Genomic DNA, 19,234 nt, shown 5'->3' on the forward strand with positions numbered 1-19,234 from the left:
TATTTTCCAACATGTTTATTAGAAAAGTAAAGAAATCCAAGAACTGATTTTTGTAGCCATTAATTCTGACTTATCAAAATAGTGTGATGGCCGAATACTGAAGTGTTTTTAGAATCAGAATTCTTGAAGAGAAGGCAGCTACAGGTTATGAGGTACTTCCTGCACATTGTAATTCGAGCACCATGAAGCTCGGTGGATTTCAGAGGCCAGCATTGCGATGACACTCTGCTCCGCTAGGAGGAGCCGAACGCTGTGTAATTGGTGGGGCTTGGCGTTGGCAATGCTGCTCTGCAGGTGAAAACCTGGGAGCTACCTTAGCGATTCGGACCTCTTTCTGGTGGTGATGGGGCAACCAGCAGCAGAAATAGGGGTCTGTGAGATTGATTTTTATTCAGTTACGTAGCAGTTGCACTGGGATTTTCCTTAAGTGTAATACAGCTAGTGAAGGTGTTGAAATGTCCATCAGTGCTGCATCACCACTTGCTCCAAAAACAGAACATTTTATAACAGCGGGAAGGATAACAGGATAGATGTGAAGCTAAACACTGGCATTGCAAAGTAACTGTGTCAGTTGGCTTTTCCCATTCTGAACACACACATCTCTTAACTTATTTGGCTTTTCTTTCAACTCCTGGAGCAACAGACAATAAATTAAAATGAAAGCAGTGTATTGCATTTCACTATGCTTCTTATTAGAGTGAAACATAAACTACAGAAGTGCCTCTTTTTTAGCTTTGGTGACGGAGTGGTTTTGTTAGCCAAGAACTTGCTCTTGGAGCTCAAGGAGTTACATGTCTTAAGCAGACATCTGTTAGTTACTGTGTTTTCTCCTCTTGAACTGTTTGTGAAATCTTAACTTTTCTCAAATGGTTTTCTATAGCTGGCAAGTGTAACCATACATAGATAAAACACTGTGATCGCAGCTGGCGCTCCTGCTCTAGACAATGGCCAGAGCAGGCTTACACTTCAGTAATGATTAAATCTCTGGTTGCTCTTTTCCAACAGCGTGGTCATGATCTTTCAATCCCTTCTTGGCTCCAGCATCTATGCAGGTTAAATGACTTTGTAAGGGTTGAAATCTGTTGACAAACCAAAGGAGCAAAATACTGTTTAATAGAAGAGGGTTTTTTGTTGTTTTTTTTTTTTAAATGCAGGTTGGCAGTGGGTGTAGTCAATAAAGATGTGTTCAGTTTTACTGCAGATGGAAGCAATGTAACTAGCCTCTAGGGAAAGACATAGATGCACTTGAATTAAACTTCTTGGCATGTTAGTCATCTTAAATCCAGTACTGAGGTTATCCTAAAGCATGAGGATGCGACTGGTAAAATGCCATCATGCATTTGTAAAACCTGAGCAACAGCCTGATGGAGATACAAGGCTGTACTTGTAAAGTATTTGTTTAGAAAGGCAAAAGGGGTAATCTTTAGCTACCTGTAATCCATGAGATCAGGAGATAGTGCTAAAGACATGAGTTAATGCCACTATTTCAGAAGGAAGTGGAACTTGTTGCCCCAGGATGTCTATGTTACATCTCTTTCATTGCTGTTTTCTGGGGTTGGAGGCAGCAAAAACATGTTTCACCAATTCAGGCTCATCACAAATCATGGTTTAATTCTAACATCTGCACTGATTAATCAAGGGTGTGTTCCCATTTCCTGTGAGAGACCAAGTGCACAAGCTGGACTTGGTACATGGCACGCCAAGGCGATACAGAGCAGCCAAATGATGCCTTTTGTCTTTCTCAGCACTCTTTCTGATGTTGCCCAACACTTTGTTGGCTTTTTTTTGCCTGTTGACCCACGCTCAGCTGATGATCTCAGATTACTGTCAACAGTGACTTCAGGATCTCTTCTGTGGGCTGTGACAGTTACTTCCAGGTTCAGCATCGAGGAGCTTTGGTTTGGATTACTTTCCCATGCGTGTGTTATCTTACATTGATCCACAGGGAAGTTCTTCTGCCAACAGCAGAAGGTTGTCAAACAATTAACAAATGTCTAACTTTGAGGAAGGAAGAAACTATTGGAATGAGCTCTGTGAGTCCTCGTCTGCAGCTGTATGAGGTTATGTTAGAAAACCTGTTAATTTCTAGCACAAAACAGATTTCTCAGAATCCAAAGCTGTGGCTCAGTTTGTAGAAAAGATGATCCAGAAAATGCACAAATGTGGCAAATTAATGTCAAAGTAGTTTTTGAAGTGTTCTGTATTATCTCTGGAGAGTGTAGGCTGTTGTATGACAACACTGCTCTGTTTTCAAACTGCAAAACCCCAAGCATACCTGGTTGCTAGGGTGGAGAGGTTGCATTAGTCACGACCAAGTAAAATATTTATGAGAGAGGCTCCTATTGCGGGACTTGATGCCAAAGTGAAGAGGCGATAGCTAGGAAAGAAAATGGGGTAGTGCAATGAGTTTTGGAGTTACCACAGACAAGGACAATTGAGATTTCAGAACAGAAAAGAGCATAGAAGTACTATAAATTCACCAAAGGATTAAAAACCCTAATATATTTTCAGAGGGTGTGCTTTGCTGTGAAAGAGAGATGAAATTCATCGCGGCTACAACTTCCACGCTGGTGCAGCAATGTCTACATTATGAGCAGGCTGGGCCCTCCTGCTGACAGAAGCACTGCCACAGATCCTCTCATCTGTCTACAAGTGTTGCTTTCGCAGATGGACGTTTTTTATCAGGAGCACACGTTCACTCAGTCCTTGTCATCTCTGTTGCAATCTGTTTGGCTGCCAGAAGCTATGCAAGCTGCAGCCGCGTGCTGCAGGAAGTGGCTCTGCGGGCAGCAGGATTTGCTTCTCTTGTTCAGACCTTGCCATGAACACACGGCCCTGGTAGAGGAGTGGTGGTTTGGGCTAACAGAGGACAAGTGGCAGTGAGCCGTGCCAGCGAAAAACCCAGTGGTCAGCATGCCTGTAGAGTGTGAGCATTTGGGCCAAAATCCAATGACATCAATCTGTTTACTTCATGTCCCCCTGCTCTTCCACGGAGAATGAGCTTATTTCCTGTACTAACCTACCATGCATCTTGCGGTTAGTTATTAACTAGCTGTTCTGAAGGGCTTTATTTCAGCAGGAAGCAGTTCTGTGCTCCTCCTTACACAGTTTGGGGGAGCTTTGCAATCTACAGACCCTCTTGCAGTGCACAGCAGCTTGTGCAAAATCAACGCATGTGTAATGTTTTCTAAACGTTATTGGTATGTACATTTCACCTGGCCGAGTGAGGTAAGATTGTTGTCCAGCAAAAGAGGAGAACAGTCCAGAATTAAGCGTACTTTATGCCACATGCATTTGGTTGCTGGTAGATTCCTAATCTCCTGCCCACGTTTTGTTTTCTCTTTGAGTGCAATTGCAGAGCCCTGAGCTGAAAAGATTCCCTGGGAATCTTGCTGTAGGTTCAGCTTTTAGGGCAAGCTGTTACAGAAATCGTGCTTTGTGAACTAGTTTGTTATTTCCCTTTTCTGATACTCTCTTGATTACTTGTTTTATTTTAGGATAAGCTTCCAGATTAGATTAGCAAACTCCATGTGCTGAAGTGTGAGGGTGGAATGAGTGAGCTCAGTCCCACGTCACTTTTCTATATGCACAAATCTGACTAAAGCAAACACCAGGAAAAATGAACTAGTCAGTGTTTACTTATTCCAATTACTCATGCTTTTGTATGTCTTTCATCCCCTCCAGCACCACTTCTCTTAGCTCCAAGGATATGCAGAAGGTGTTCATTCAGGACTTGATTTCTGAAGAGCCTTGCAATTCCAATTTTTTAACCTTTTAATGCTACTTTTTGTTTTTTCCCACTAAGACTTCAAGCTCATGTAGATCACACTCTTAGATGGGCACCACCAGAAGTCTGAAATTGCCAGATGTGTTTTTTCTCTCTGCATTGAGATCCAGATCAGCCAAAGCATCTTGTTCAGCAAGGGAGATCTTTCCGGAGGCTCAAGTCAACATCTGAGCCTTATGGCAGCTGCTGCAGCCATCGCCAGGGCTGTTCTTCCTGTCAGACACCAACCACTTGTGCCTTTTTTTTCACAGTGTCCATCAGTACATTTCTTTCTGTGCAAGGGCTGACCAAGCTGCAGCAGGTGTTTCTCTCCTCCCTCTGCATCCCCCTGAGAAAATCCGATGCTGGGGAAACAAAGCTGGGAGCTTGCCCTTGCAGCTGTCTGACTCCTGATCTTAAAAGCTGGATGCTACTGAGTGATGAGAGAGAAGCATAACTTTCCTGTGTCTTGTTGCATCAGAAAGGACCTTGCTTTTTTGGCCAATGAAGACAGTGAAACAGGGGCTGATGAAGCTTGACTTTCACACATTGACACTCCATCCTCCTTCCTCTCTGTCAGCTTACTTCAGCACTCTCACTTCCACTGTGACCTTCCTGTTCCTCTGATACTCGAACTTCCTCAGCAGATCCCCCAGTCCTCCAGCAAGCTCTCCCAGTCCCCTGCCACATCTCCCAGCTATGTGATGGGAAAGATGTGGCGTGTGCTACCTGAGCTCAGCACACCGCCCCTTCTCTAAATGTCAGTGCCGATCCTCTGTGCATCAGTTTGGATAAGACCAGTAGGAATGACATTCATCTGCTTTGTATCTCTGGCCTTGTTTTCCTACTCCCGTGTCCTACTAATACTAAACACTGGCAAAAGTGCAAGCATAATATTTGTGAAGTTCAATACCATTTATAAAGGAAACAAATGGCAAAAAGGAACATCAGGACTGACAGGGTGGCAAACAGTTGATGTAAGCACCGGTGAGAGACGCTCAGTAAAGCCTTGGGCTCAGGGCTGCATCTACCCACGGGGGTAACGTTCAGAATGGAGATTAAACCTTTATCTGTGCCTCGAGCCTGAGTTCTCCAAGCCATTTTAAAGGTTCTCATCCACTTGAGAGGCACGATGCCATCTGCGTGCTTCGGTTTGCCTGGAGCTCCGTGGGCCCATCGAAAACAAGCTTTGAGAGGCAACCTAGTCAGCAGCACGATCCAGAGAGGGCTCTGCGGCGCGTTTCTGCTCGGAGAGCCGTTGAGGCGGGGCTGCAGCACGGACGGCGGCCTTCCCCTCGCGGCGGCGACCCCTGGCGGCCCCCGGCGCTCCTCTGGGTGGAGGCGGAGCGGCGCGGGGCGGAGCGGGGCGGCGCCGCCGCCAGTCGCTGCCTCAGCGCCGGGGTGGGCGGCACGGCTCGGCGCGGCCGGCGCGGAGCGGAGCGGGGCGATGGAGCCGCGGGCCCTCGCCGCTCGCGCCCCGACACGCGACGCCCGCTGAGCCCCGGCCGCCGCAACCCCGCGGCCGCTCGCCTCCCCCTCGGGAAATGGCCACGGAGCCCCCGCGGCCGGCGCCGTCCGCGGCCGGGCACCCCGAGGGCGGGTGCGGGCGCTGCGCGGGCGGCGGGCGCGGCGAGGCGGAGGAGGCCGCGGCCCAGCAGGCGGGAGGCGCCGCCCCGAGCCCCGCGGTGGCCGTGCTGCCGGCGGCGGCGGGGGGCCGGCGGCGGGGTCTGAACGGCTGCGTGCCGCTGTCGCACCAGGTGGCCGGGCACATGTACGGCAAGGATAAAGGCGGTGAGCGGGGCCGGGGGGCGGTGGGCCGCCGTTCTCCTCGCGTCGGTGCCCACCTGCGGCCGGGAGCGGCGCGGCATCTCGGGGTCGGTGCTGCGCGCGGTTACGTAACGGCGGCGGGGCGGTCGGGCCGCGGGGTGCAGGCGCTGCTGCCTCCGGTGGGGCGCCGGGCTGGTTCCCCGCTCTTCTGGTCGTTCTGCAGAGCCGGCGGGCTCCTGGCGGCCGTGGTTCGGCTCGCGTTGAGCTGATGCCTTAACAGGTGGAAGCGAGGGGAGACATGCTGCAGGCCTGCTAGATGCGAACGGCGGCCGCAGGCGGCCTCCGGGCCGGAGCGTGTCCAGAGTGGCTGAGCTGCTTCCAAGCGCTGCTCTGCGAACGTGTGTGTGAGTTCAGGTGGAAAGGGACGACTTGTGAGGTGCTTACCGACTCGGTACTGTGAGCAAACCCAGAGCAGCTGTACCAACAGTGGTACAGATGCTGTGATGATATAGTGTTTACTGAAGCATATTTCCACTGGCTCTTGATTTTCATTCTGATTTCAGAGGCGCTGGCCCTTCCGATAAAGGTTCTTTTCAGCAGAGGCAGCGGTCTGTGCAGAGCCAGCATTGTCAAAGGGTGCTCTCACCCTTCCCAGACATCACGTCGGGTATAACTCCTGCCTTTGAGCCACTTTGGAGTGGAGTATGCGCTACACGTCCATTCAGCTTCCAGGGTGACCTTTGAAAACAGCTGTAAGGGGAACACGCTGTTAGGCTGTCTCTGAACCCTGCCCGTAGAAGCAGAGCAGGCCAAGTGCTGAACTTTCCGGCCCTTTGCTGTCATTGGGTGGAATTGCAGCACTGATGGCACCGTGAGCTGGCCTTATCTGCAGCTTATGCTCAAGGCACATCCAGTAATTTGCACAGCTAGGTAATTCTCGTCCCCTGCTTCTTCTGCAATAGATGTCAAGGGGGTACAGAGGTTCCTGTACATCTGCTTCACTTATTGTATTCTGTAGTGTGGGGTGGGGTCGGGCAAAAAGGACTCACCTTAGGCACGTCACTTCTTATCACTGCTGTCGCCTGGGTGGTGTGGTAACTATACTGTGGGCACAGCTCAAATGAATCAGATAAAGCCACAGCCTAAGAGCTGGGCTCACATTTCCTTGCAGGGGTACTACCCCCACTGATCTCACCTTAGGAACTTGAGTTTCATGTTTTAGTGAAGATCAAAGCTGCTCTGTGATATGCACAACCCTCTTATTTTTGTAACCAAATCTTCTCATTCTATGTCTTCACAGATGATGTTTGTAGGAGTACAGGCAGTCAAGATGCTAAAGATACAGGGTCATATATAATTCCACAGTACTGCTCCCATAGTGTCTTTGTTATGAAGCTAGTGGCCAGATGTGTGGGTATCTGTAGTTACTGATAGCACTGACAAGGAACAGCACAGATGATCACAGAATGGCCTGGGTTGGAACGGACCTCAAGGATCATGTGTGTCTAGTTTCCCTACCACATGCAGGGCCACAATGATCTGGGCCGTGATCTGTGCACTGGAATCTGTGATGATTGAGAGCCTGTGTAAGGAGACCAGTGTGTGTTGTACCTTCTCCGTTACTTTTTTTTTTGTCTTTTCCTACAGTAGTTGCCCTTCCTACAGTTCTCTGTTCTGCTGTTTCCTACCCCATTAAAACTTCACCATTTTAAAAAATGAAAAATATAAAACCAGTACTCCTCTTCATTTGTATACCTCTGTTACTACAAAACATGGCAGATGTGCCTTGAAGGATGTACCCCTGTCAGTTGTCTTTGAACTGTTCGCTGGTTGAAACTCGGAGCCTTCCTTCTTTTGCCAAGCTTCTTCCTGTGTGTCACTGTTGTTCTCTGTGGTTGACTTCCCTACTGTCCCCACATACAAACATATGGAGGACTTAAAGGTATCCACAGTGTTTATTTGTTGTTAGTTTGTTTGTTTGTTGAAGTACACCTTAAAAAGTCTCAGCCATCAGTTCTCTCCCTTTCTAATAACCTTTCCCTTTTCCATTTACTTTCTGTGGCTGTAACTGTCATTGCTGTGCAAAAGAAGGGCTCCAGCATCCTCCCAGCACCACATGTATCAGGCTTTTGGGCATTAGGAGTGACTTGTGGCTGAACGCACTGTTCAATACTGCCTTCTCCAAAGAGAGCAAATCCTGTAGTACCTAAGCTACCGGGCTTTGGGCTGTGGCTTTATTCCATAGGCAGGAAGAAAGAGGCAGGAGCTGATGAGATAAGCTACCTTTTAGAGTGCATATGTGCAAAACAGGTGGAGCCACAACCGGTGTGCTTATGTTACCATGATCTGCAGGTGGTGGTATCTCTTGTTGTAGATCAGGAGAAGTTTTGGATTTTGAGGGGGGTGCTGAAAGATGAGTTTTTGATTTCCAGCATGTCTCTCTTGCAGATGCAGGGAAGGAGCTCTATTCTGTCAAGAAATCCAGAGTACGAGGGGACTTCAGCCAACATCATGTTACATTAATCTCTTGTCATCCACCTGGATCCAAAGCACAGTGTTCTGGTGGAAAGTACTTAGACTGATTTGTCTTCAGAGTACGGGTTTCTCTTTGCCAATAGGGCAGTGTAGGGGTTCTACTTCTAGAAACATTTGCCTGGTCTTTCTGCCTTGTCTTATCACTAGTGCTAATGTTTGAGGTGTGTTATAAAACCTTTTTTAGCACTGTGATTTTAAGTAACTCATTCAAAACATGTCATGTCATGCAGAAACTTTGTGCACTTTGCTAAGTGCTTTCTGGCACATGTGGAAGGGTGCAGGGTGAAGCTGTTGTGTCTTGAAGATGTGACAGTGTTGTATGGTTTCCAGAACTGAAAAAACAGTACAAAGCCCAGCTTTTGGCAAGCGACTTGAGTGTCATTCTACACAAATTCTTAAAACCACTCTGTCGGTTGGCTTAGCCAACTAATGAACAACTTCTGTACGTTGTGGTTGTTTTACAGTAAGTATCTGGAGCTCTGCAGATCTTGTTTTGTTTGCAAGACTGCACAACAGAGGCCATTCAGATATTATGCTTTCCAAAAGGTGAAAACAATTGCTGTTACAAGTGCAAACTGTTTTTGGGGGCATGAAGTGCCTGGCTTGTTGTGCTGCTTCTCCTCTCCAGTGGTAAGCTGGAGACAAAACTTATTTTGGATACAGTTGACGTATATTTATCTTCCTTTTAAACAAAATAAATTACTCTATGAAAAGCTATGGTTAAATCCAAGGAGGAAATTTCTATTCCAGAAGTGGATTTTCGTTTTCCCCTGTGCCTCGTGATGCTGAAACTTAGAATGTTTCACGGAGATGCAATTGCTTTTCTCCAGTGTTGTCCGTCTCTTCCAATACTGAGTTTCTTATGCAGCAGAGTGGCCAAGGCTGGCTGGGGAGGATGTTGTACTTCTTTGGGGTCGTGAAGAAAATGGTTGCCTGGAAGCTCTCAATGTTGTGGTCTAAGTATGGTTGATAGAAACAGTAGTATCTAGCTAGTGTGAAGTGCTACAGGGATGTTACTTCCATTAAGGTAGAAGTGCTCTTTCAATGCTGCTTGTATAGAAATATGTCTATGGGCCATGTAGTGTAAGCTTGTGAGAAATGTGTTAAACTTAGTACCAGCTCCTTTAACTTCTAAGTGTTGCTGGAAAAGGAACTTATCAGTTATTTAAAAAGGGAGTGTCTGTATAATCTTCCATAGTCAACTGAATGTTTTTTTTGGGTGGAACTGTTCATGTCAGTTCCCTGTTACTGTGTTGGCCTTGAGCAGAGTTAGATGCGGAAAGTCATCTGATGGCTAGAAAAAGAGGAATGCAGCAAACCTCTGCTAAGGGCTTTGTGTGGGAGCTGCCAATTTTTTCTCTACTGTGCTGTTCTCTACTGAATACAGTACAACTGAACAAATAGGCTGTCTGTGATCTGCGTTTGCCATTTCTGAAAGAAATGAAAGCTCTCTCTCTTAAAACCTGTCCCTAAAGGAAGTGCTTCTCTTCTAGGTATACTGCAGCATCCAGATGGGACTGTTCTGAAGCAGCTGCAGCCCCCACCTCGAGGTCCCAGAGAGCAGGAGTTCTACAACAAGGTGAGGGTCCACCTGGTTGAGGTGGCTGTTCTTCATGTTGAGTCTATTTTGTTGCTGCTGTTGTAGAAGTGTAATCTGAATATCTGAATGGTACATCTTGTCACAGTGTCTATGCTGTCTAGAACTTTGTCCTTTCAATCTATGTCCCTGTGCTTATTTGCTCATGGGACATCAGAGTTTTCATAATATCCGAGACTTGATTAAAAAACCTCGTGTGATCTTCATCTGTGAATAAGGAGTTGTGTGTGGGATCCCATTGTTTTCTTTCTCATGTTGCTGACTGTCTTGGATTTGGTTGCATCTAAAATCTAGTCTTTTACCTGCCCATCCAGTCTGGTTTTATTGCTTTAAGTATTGCCTGTTCACCATGTTAAAACCCAGTTCCTTTAAAATGTCAATAAAAAGAGCAATTCTCCAACTGCTTCAACTTCAGTTTGTTGTATTTTCCTTGTGAACCAAGTCTGTTGCTCATCTTCACTTGGCTTTATCAGTAACTTGGATAGCACACACCAGGAAAGCTGTTGCTGGTTATCTTACTTGCAGGTGAACTGTTTTTACGATCTTGTTTCCTTACCAGCCATCTGCCCACTGCAGTTTATCATGTTTTTTTATTATTATCTTGGTATGTCATCCTTTTTTACATGTACAAATAACTGCAGAAATCTTCATGCAAGATGAAAGAGGAGCCTTGAGACTCTCTTTTTGTTCTGTGGTTTGTTTTTTTTGGTTTTTTTTTTTTTTGTTTTTTTGGAAGGTTATTGATGTAAGCTACTGAAGATGTTATGTGTTTTGTGGAAATATCTCACATAATACTGGCTGAGCTACATACTGTAAGCTAACGGTGTGTTTGCATAGTAGTGTTACTTGATAATTCCCCAGATAGGACTGTTAGACAAAACAGCAGCTCTTGAGTTAGTAAGGAGCTCAGCGGGAGCCAGTTACGCCTAGAAGTAAATATTTCTCTGAGGTTTCCTGGTGACTCTCATTTAGGTCAGGTTGAGAATCATACAATCCAGGTTGAATGGCAACTCTTGAGTAGAAGAAGAAAGCTTAAACAGATGCCTCTGAGTGCCAGGATGGTTACTAATCTGTGGAATCCTCAAGTACTATTGTTATCTAAAGCCAGAGAGCAAGAGCAGTAAGCTTGACCATGACTTAGATGTTAACCTCTCTCAGCACAAGCTTTGTTCCTTGCCTGTTGCTTAGATCAAGTGACAAGCTGTGAGCAAGACACTTAACAAAAACTTGAAGTAAGAGTGCTGTTGTTACTAGAGCCTGTTGTAGGGGAAGGAATCGGGTCTTAATGCTACTGAGAGTTTCTCTTCTGGAGCCTTGCCGTGTCACTTCTGACACTGAATGTTTTTTATTTGTGAGCCATCTAGAAAAGGGGCAATTCTTGAGGAATGATGGGGAGAGGAAAGGCTGTGTGCACGATTGCTTGTGCAAGGACTAGGATGCCATTCTGTGGGAAAGGGAAGGAGAGAAAGGAAAGAGTGCTGTATAGGTGAAAGTACAGGAGAAAGATCTTAGGGATTTCCAGCTCCTCAATGATTAATTGCTTTCATGTTTGCTCTCAGGCTAGTACCACATGGTGCCAAGTGTAGATACCTAAGCACTCCATATATTTCTAACGAGATGAGGGTTACTGCAGGTTGTGGGTTTCAGTGTAAGGTATGCAGTCTTGCATTCAGCTTGTGTTGATACAATAGTTTATTGCTGCTGAGAGGGAAAGGCTTTTCTTCCTGTTAAGCCATTTATCTTACGCTGTGCTGGTGCTTTCCAGATGTGGATGAATACTTGTTGACTTGTTTGGAAGTTTTCTGTCAGTTAAGCTTATAAGCAGTAAGAACAGCAGCAGGACTGCCCCATTTTGGTGACTTAGCTCACTGCACTTCTGGTCTGTGAGGAGACTTGATTACCCTGGGATAGGCTAATGAGCCTCCAGAGAATGGGGGAAGGAAAATTTTACCACTCTTTGAGACAAGGAGTTGTTTGCAAGGCAGTCAGGTAGAGAAGGTAGTGAGAAGCAGTGCAGAAATGAAACAAGAGCGCTTCTAGATAAATTTACGTTGAGGTTATCTTCTGGAAGCAGGTGGAATAGAAATAGTGTCAAGTTGGAGGGCAAAATCTTTCTAGATTGTTTAAAGCCTGCTGGGATGGGGGAGTTGATGTGTTCTGTGAGGGCAGAGCTGAAAGTTGTTCCTCAGGTCTTCTCTGCTGGAGCCTTCATTACTTGTATCTATTGTACCATGAGGTGTGTGAACCAAAAGACCAGACTGTCACTTCACCAGGACTAGACGGCGAGTCTGTTGGTAACATCACACCAGAAAGTTCCCTCTGACTGTATGCAGGTTAATCATGCTATCTTTTCACTTCAGCACCTATGGCTTCATAGGTGCATTTAACTATTTTCTCTGTATTGATGTGATCAGTTACCTGGGCCAGAAAGAAGCCCTTCTTCACTTGTAGGTAAAGCAAACCACCTCATCTGGAGCCATTGGGAACCGTTGCAGTTCATGCAGCAAGATGATGCTGCCTGCATCAGCAAAACACCAGGAGTTTGTTCCTGTTGGGCACGTGAGGGATATTGTCTTCTGAGCACAGAGCGGAGTGCTAGCCGGTACAGCCCAACAGAACGAGCTCCCTGCAGTATTGTGTGCTTGAGCTACGGGAAACTTCAGCAAAATGCTGCGGTGCAGAATGCTAATAGTGATCTGAATCTATGATGCTTATGGCAGCCTGCTCAGAAGTGGATGGCATTGGAAGAATCTGTCTCTGTCAGAGTGGAAAACTGGAGAATCTCTAATAATCCCTACTCATTACTACTGCCATTAGTTTATCCTTCTGTTTCCCTGATGTTTTCAGTTCGGCAGTTAAAAAAAAGATGAGGGAGGAGGGGAAAAAAAAAAAAAAAAAAAAAGAGAAAAATGTAAATGTAAATACTGTTCTTCTTCCTTAGAAGGTTATTTGATCAAATATACCAATTTTTTCCTCTATTAGAGGAATACAGACGTTCTCTACTGATGGGGAAATCACAGAATCATAGAATGGTTACATTTGGAAGGGACCCTGAAAGGCCGTCCGGTCCAACTCCCTGCAGTAAACAGGTACACCCACAGCTCCATCAGGAGCTCAGAGCCTCATCCAGCCTGATCCCTCTGCAGGGACACCACTTCTCTGGGCAGCCTGTATCAATGCTTTGCCACCCTTATAATAAAAAAAAATGTAATTAATTCTGTGTTGTGAGGTAGGGGAAAAATAGACTATAACAAGTTTATCATCATGAGTTGCTCTTGTGATAAAATGAGAGTAAAAAGCTGTTTGTAGCTGTTGCTAATAATTTGATAAATATAGTAAGCTTAACTTATCATTGGAGCTTGATTTTCCAGTAGTAATGGCCACTTTGTATTGAATTCTGTAAATATCAATAATTATCAGATTAATAACATCTGTTTTTGCTCCTGCAAACTCCCTTCCTGTACCTGAGGGTGTGAACTTAGTATGCTGCATAGCCACTTAGTGTTTTAGCAAGTCTTCTAGTACCATTACCTGGTTAAAGAATTGATTGAATTTATTTTTTTTTAAGCCTTGAATAGCCACCAAATACTTTGTTTTCTGTAGACACGAGCAAGAAGTAATTTTAAGAGAGTGGTTGCAGTTTTTTTGAGGAGTGTCTGCACAGACGATGGGTTGTTTCCGTCTAATGTAGACTGCTTGCTGAGGAGGTGTAGTTAGAGGTGCTGCAAAGGACTGCTTTTATAGGAGTTTTGGGAGGCTGCAGCACACAGATGTGGAGGCAGAAACACAGTGGTGCTTGAAAATTCATCCTAATAGATGATGTAGTGGTGACCTGTTTCCAGGAAAGAAAGTGAATTGCTGCAAGGCACCGTGTGATCGTGCTGACTGCCTACACGTGCGTACCTGGGAATCCATAAAAGCAGGCTACTTCTCAGTCTATTTCAGTATTTTAATTCAACCTGCTTTATGGCAGTGCATGTGTACGTGCTGAAACAGTCTGATTTAATTCAGCAGTGTTAGCAGAGGGAAGGGAAGAAGCCTGTTGAACCTCTGACTGCATCCCTTCAGGCAGGTGAGTTGGGATCTGTGAACCAAGTGTGCTTGGGAAAGGTCAACACAGTCTCTGGGTGAGGTGAAATCTTTGTGCTCTGCTCGGAACACAGCTCTTGTTTCAAAGTGCCAGACTGTACCCAAGAGCACTGTGTGCTAACATAACTATCCTCTACTATTTAAGAGCTATCATGTTCAGTAGAGGGTTTTTATTCATTTGTCACATCAAGAATGTAGCTCTATAGAATCCGCTGTCCCGTTGGTGCCGTGAAGAGGGGGAGGAAGCTGGAATGTCGTGCTTTAAATAGGGCAGCTGCTTCTGTAGGCCCACAAGGATAGATCTTGGACAGCAAATATTTAAAGCTGAGGAAGAGAATTTACAGTTGTTGAAGCTAGCTTCCCAGCTACGCTTTCCTAGAAGCTCTGTGTTTAGCAGTATGAGATGGAGAGCTTCTCTTCTTGCATGCAACAGGACAAAGGAAGGTTGCTGGGCGATTTAAAGTGAGAGCTCCTTCAGTCTGATTTCTGACATTGGCTTCATTTGGCCATAGACCTCTGTTACCATGTGTACCTGCTTTGAACGTGGTGTACTGAAGTTTTAAAGGTTGGTAACTGACTAGCTAATAAACAAGGGTTTTATAGTCAACGGATCAATAAATGTGCCCATAAACTTTTATTTGAAGTGCCCTTTTGCTCTCCTACAATAACTACATGGTGCTTGGGGTTCAAGAAGTATACCTTCCTCCCCTTATTCTGCTTTTTGAAAACTGTCCTATCTGATAAAGTTCTTGCAGCTTGGACAACTTCCAACAGTTAACATTCTTTTTCCTCTTTGCTAGCAGATGCATGTCAGAATTGTCATAGCAGGTGCTTGTGATGTTGCCACATAATGGCTCCATATAACATTACCTACATTACATATGTTTCCAAGGCTGTGGTAAGGCAAGTCCTACCCTAATTCTCACATGCTGTTGTCCCAGAGGTCACGTCTGTGATTTTGGGGGATTGGAGTAAAAGGCAGGCTGGGCTCTCCTTTTCCCAGCTCCAATCCGGTCGCCTCTTTACCTCTACCTGATTGACTGGGAACTGAGAGCTGATTGACCCCATGTAGAGTTGAGAAAAGGTAATTGCAGCGGTTATCTGGCCCTTCTGGAGAACAGATCTTCATCCCATTGCTAGTTCAAGACTCTGCTAACTGCTCTGGCAGTTGTCTGGAAGTTCAGAGTTCAAGCCCTGCTGTCATATAATGTGAATGCAAGGAAGCATTTACCACTGTAGATAATAGAAATTGTTTTTCACTCTTGTTACATGTCTTGAAAACAAAGCCAGGATGTAAGAGACGCAAATAACTCCAACATGTAACAGAAGTTTATGTTAGAGTCGGGCGCTTGAAAGCTAGGAAGTCATGGTTTCATGGTTGCCTGCACAATTGTTATTGTGAACTTTTGTTGGGTGCATTATAGTGTAACTTTCAATAGGGTGATGACCTGTCTTTGTGTGCTCTTTCCTCTAAAGAACTTAGTAACTCATTTTTACAGCCTAGACACAAGGAAGAATTGATACTGTTTGTGCAGCTTTTTTGTCTCCCTTGTAACTGTTAGTCTGAGTTTGTGAGCAGAGGATAATGCGTGAGTGTTAGAGAATTAGCGAGTGCCTGAATATTCCTCATGCTCTTGTGGTTACAGAGAAGGAGAAGCAGGAATTTTGCGCGTTCGGGCCACCATCAATAGTCTTATCCTTATTTAATTCTCAATAACCTGATAGAGCTCTTCATTGCAGCTTGATGCTTTGTGTTTGTTTTTTTTTTCTTTTTTTTTTTCTTTTCCTTTTTCATTGCCTAATTTTAATTAGCATTCACGCAGCTTCAGGCAGTGCAGAAGACTTCTAGCAACTTCCCTCCCCCTCCATGGCATAAAGTCAAGCCAGCAGCCTGAAAGATGTGTTTTGGCCTGGAAGCTTTTGCACAGAGTTGCAAGAACTGACTCATAATGCTCAGCCTTCTTCCAGCCTATCTAGCACAAATCATGATAAGGCAGCCTGTGTTCTGTAAACTGTTCTCTGCTAGTGACAGAAGATGACGGGGATCGGGGAGGGAAACTATGCCTTGCTTCAGGATGAATTACCCTGTTTTGTAAACTCAGCTAACTGGTTTTATAGTCTTGATTCAGATGATAACTCTTGACTGAAAAAGGAGTGGGTGATGGCTGTAGTGCAGCTATTGTGTACTAAAATATCCTTATCCTGTGATCGAGTCTCCAGCTAAGGTTCTGGTTGCAAGTTCTGTATGGACAAAGCTTCAAGAAATAGCATGCACAGTTCTCTTAATGTTGCATTTGAGCGACACAGTGCCTTGCTCAAACCTTTCATTATTGCATTTAGAGCTGAAGCTCAGTATCCTGAGCTGTTATCCTTGGCCTCATTTGGGTCTTCTGTGTCTTTTGAAGAGGTGATTTGTAATACTGGAGTATTACAAATTAGCTACTTGCAAATATAGTGGACATGTTCTGATACACTCCCTTTCTGCCTTTGGCATCATCTCCAGCTGTGAAGCTGTCCTGGAGGCATTCTGTTTTGTTGGGGATATAAGCAAATTTAGGTTTCCCAGCCAGTGTGTGAAACTGACCTGACTGTGTCCATCTCTTCTGCACTTGAAACCATGAGCCTAGGCAGTGGCATTGTGGTAAGAGGAAGGACATGCAGTACTCTTGACCTAATGAGAAGGAAATGACTTTTTGACCAAATTATGAACTACCTGCCACTTGTATTTGTTTGTTTTCTAAATAACAACAAATAAAGGAGAACAAAGGATGAGCACAGAGAGTCTCCTGAGTTCCTCCCACTATCTTATGAGCTCTCGGATTTTTTGTATTTCAGATCACTCCTAGCCTCCTATACTAGGACAGTAAGAATTACTAAGTGTGACAAACTTTTGTGAGTCTTGGACCCTGAAGCAAAAACAAGTCCGGGAGGGACATGCTCTGCAGTAGAAAATGAACCCAGGAGAGTCTGCTGAGCATCTGTTCTTTGTACTCCTTGTACATTGTGTGTCACGCAATAATCTACAATTCCCTTTAATAAATCTAAGAAAGACTCATAAGGGGAGACAGTAAGAGGCCATTATTGCAATTTGATGCTAGCAAGGCACTACTGGGTGGAGTTAGTAACAGACCAAGTAGTCTGCAGTCCATGCAGCGTGAGCAAGCAGGAAAATAAGTCCTGTTCTCTCATCAACTTGATTTTAAGGGAGATTTCTGCAGAGAGTAGATAATGCTGGAAATGAAGCAACAAAGTATGGTTTAATGTGCATATCCACAGGATATTAAATTGGGTTAAGTTGCAGTATGATGTTCTTGCTGTGCTAGGGGGCTGTGCAAGCAGGAACTTTTTCAGACTTAATGAAATATTTCAGAGAAGTTTCAATTCATTTATGATGAACAGAGCCCTTCTTCTTGAAGACAGAGCAAAGTGAATTACTTGGCTCACCATGTACCTGGATTTTGTTTTCCCTCTGCCTTACTGTAACAGACTATGCTGGAAGGCTTGCTGGGGTTTTTAAATGCTGTTATTACTGTTTTTTTTTTTTTGTTTTATCTCCCCCTTCCTGTTGTGTTCTGTCTCAGGTGCAGCGCTGCTTCTTTCCTTTCTTGCCAGTGGTGAGCAGGGGTTTGTTTGGAGGCTGGGGAAGCAGCTGATGAGCTCATCCAGCAGATGAGTGAAAGGAGCACGTGGGCTGGTTCTCTAACTTCCAGTTTCGCATAGGGCAGAAGTGTGTGGGACTCCAAATGCTGCTATAGGGATGGGATGAAAATGATTCTGGGGTTGTGGCAGCCCAGGCCTGATTTGGTTTAACCCATTGTGAAGCTTCACCTTCAGGGCAGTGCTACTGTAAGCTCTTTGCAAGGGCTGCCTCTTGCAGTGTTAGAGAAATCCAACTTATGACTGTCAGGACTTGTCTTCCCTTTCTGTCTCTTTGAAATGCAAAATTAAATTTTGCCTATGTAACTGCTCCGGGGTTCCTCCCACCCCTAGTTATCTGTCACTGCCTAGCGTGGCTGTTCAGCTATGATCAGACTGCTTTTCAGAAACAAAGGGTGATGCTTGGTAGTGTTCACAGAAAGCAGGGCAGTGATGCTGGCTTTTTTTCCTTTTAGTCCTGTTCTATCATTTTACTTTTGTTTCAGTACTCCCAGTGATAAACTCATTAAGTAGTTGGATTTACTCCAAAAAAAATCTTGGAGCAAAGCCTCTCGCTACCGTCGTTTCAGCTTGGTTTTGCACCTAGCAGCATTTAGATGCCTTAAGGTCTTGGTTTCTCACCAGGTCTGTATCTTCCCTTAATACACAAAGCAGTAATCATGTTGTGCTGCTTCATGTGTTGCAGTAACAGAGTTGTAATAGCTGTAAAGATAGATGAGAAACTGCTTGTACCAGCCTCCTTCAAAGGAAGTCTGAATTAGCTGAGGGGCTGACTGGCCTTAAGATTTGCTGGATTTCTCTGGCTGCTGGTGGCTTGTGTTGCTGCAGTGAGTAACTCCAGAACAGCATCACTACAGTGCTGTTGGGCAAATAGTAAATGTTGAGTAGGACTGTAGAATCATAGAATGGTTTGGGTTGGAAGGGTCCTTTAAGATCGTGTAGTTCCAACCCCCTGCTATAGGCAGGGACACCTCCCTCTAGACCAGGTTGCTCACGCTCCATCCAGCCTGGCCTTGAGTGCTTCCAGGAAGAGGGCATTCACAGCCTCATGGGCAGCCTGTTCCAGTGTCTCACCACCCTCACATAAAGGATTTCTTCCTAATATCTAGTCTAAATCTACTCTCTTCCAGATTAAAACCATTTCCCTTCATCCTGTTGCTACGTGCCCTTGTAAAAAGTCCCTCCCCAGAGGGAGAAGTATTTAGTGTGTTAGATTTGAAACTTCCTTATCAGATTATCAGCTAGGCAATGTTTGTTGTTGTTGTTTTTTAATTTCAGCTTCTGGTGGGGAGTGCCACGTGTGAATTCTGTTCCAGTCTCTGTTGTATATGAACTGGTTTTGGAGTAGTGAACTTCATATGCATTTTGCTACGTATTTTTGAACTATATTCAATGTGAGAGTCTCTTGACCTACTTAGAAAGCTTACCAGATGTTCATGATGTTAATGCAAATACAACCATCTCTACTTTCCTGGATATCTTCTTTAAGAGCGTGAAATAAAGCCAAAAGCTGCGTTTGGTTACAGTGCTTGAGAAATTGAGTACCATGTCCTGAAAGAAGAATTATCTCTGACTTCAGAGAGCTCTCTAGTTCGTTGACTGCAACTCCTCCTCAAGAGACATTGAACTTAACATCTAGTTGTGTTAAGGAGTTTTGAACTTCAGAGGGCAGAGGGAAGCTCAGCTCTGTTGCAAGAGGTCTGTGAGGAAACACAACCTCTAATTTTGCAGTTCTCATTGCAGAGGTCCTGATGCCCACTGCCCAATTCTGTGCTCAGTTGGTGGCTTGCAGCAGATGCAAAGAGTGCAGGGGGGGGTAAAGT

The 19,234-nt window shown here is 45.1% G+C and overlaps 2 protein-coding genes across 3 annotated transcripts in view; one reads left to right on the forward strand and one right to left on the reverse strand.

The window, feature by feature from the left end:
* The window catches only part of ANXA11 (annexin A11), a 751,397-nt gene that overhangs the window by 91,169 nt on the left and 640,994 nt on the right, over window positions 1–19,234 (reverse strand). The gene's annotated exons all lie outside the window — the stretch shown is intronic.
* The window catches only part of IPMK (inositol polyphosphate multikinase), a 33,086-nt gene continuing 19,162 nt past the window's right edge, over window positions 5,311–19,234 (forward strand). For both annotated transcript variants that reach the window (XR_008205214.1, XM_052677598.1), the window contains exons 1-2: window positions 5,311–5,557; window positions 9,562–9,647. Coding sequence is in view for 1 of the 2 variants with exons in the window: in XM_052677598.1 (XP_052533558.1) it covers window positions 5,311–5,557; window positions 9,562–9,647 (333 nt within the window). In the remaining variant the exon portion in view is untranslated. The remainder of the gene's footprint in view (window positions 5,558–9,561; window positions 9,648–19,234) is intronic.

This window comes from Tympanuchus pallidicinctus, unplaced genomic scaffold, assembly GCF_026119805.1.
Source record: "Tympanuchus pallidicinctus isolate F22 unplaced genomic scaffold, pur_lepc_1.0 scaffold16, whole genome shotgun sequence".
Classification (NCBI taxonomy): Eukaryota; Metazoa; Chordata; class Aves; order Galliformes; family Phasianidae; genus Tympanuchus; species Tympanuchus pallidicinctus.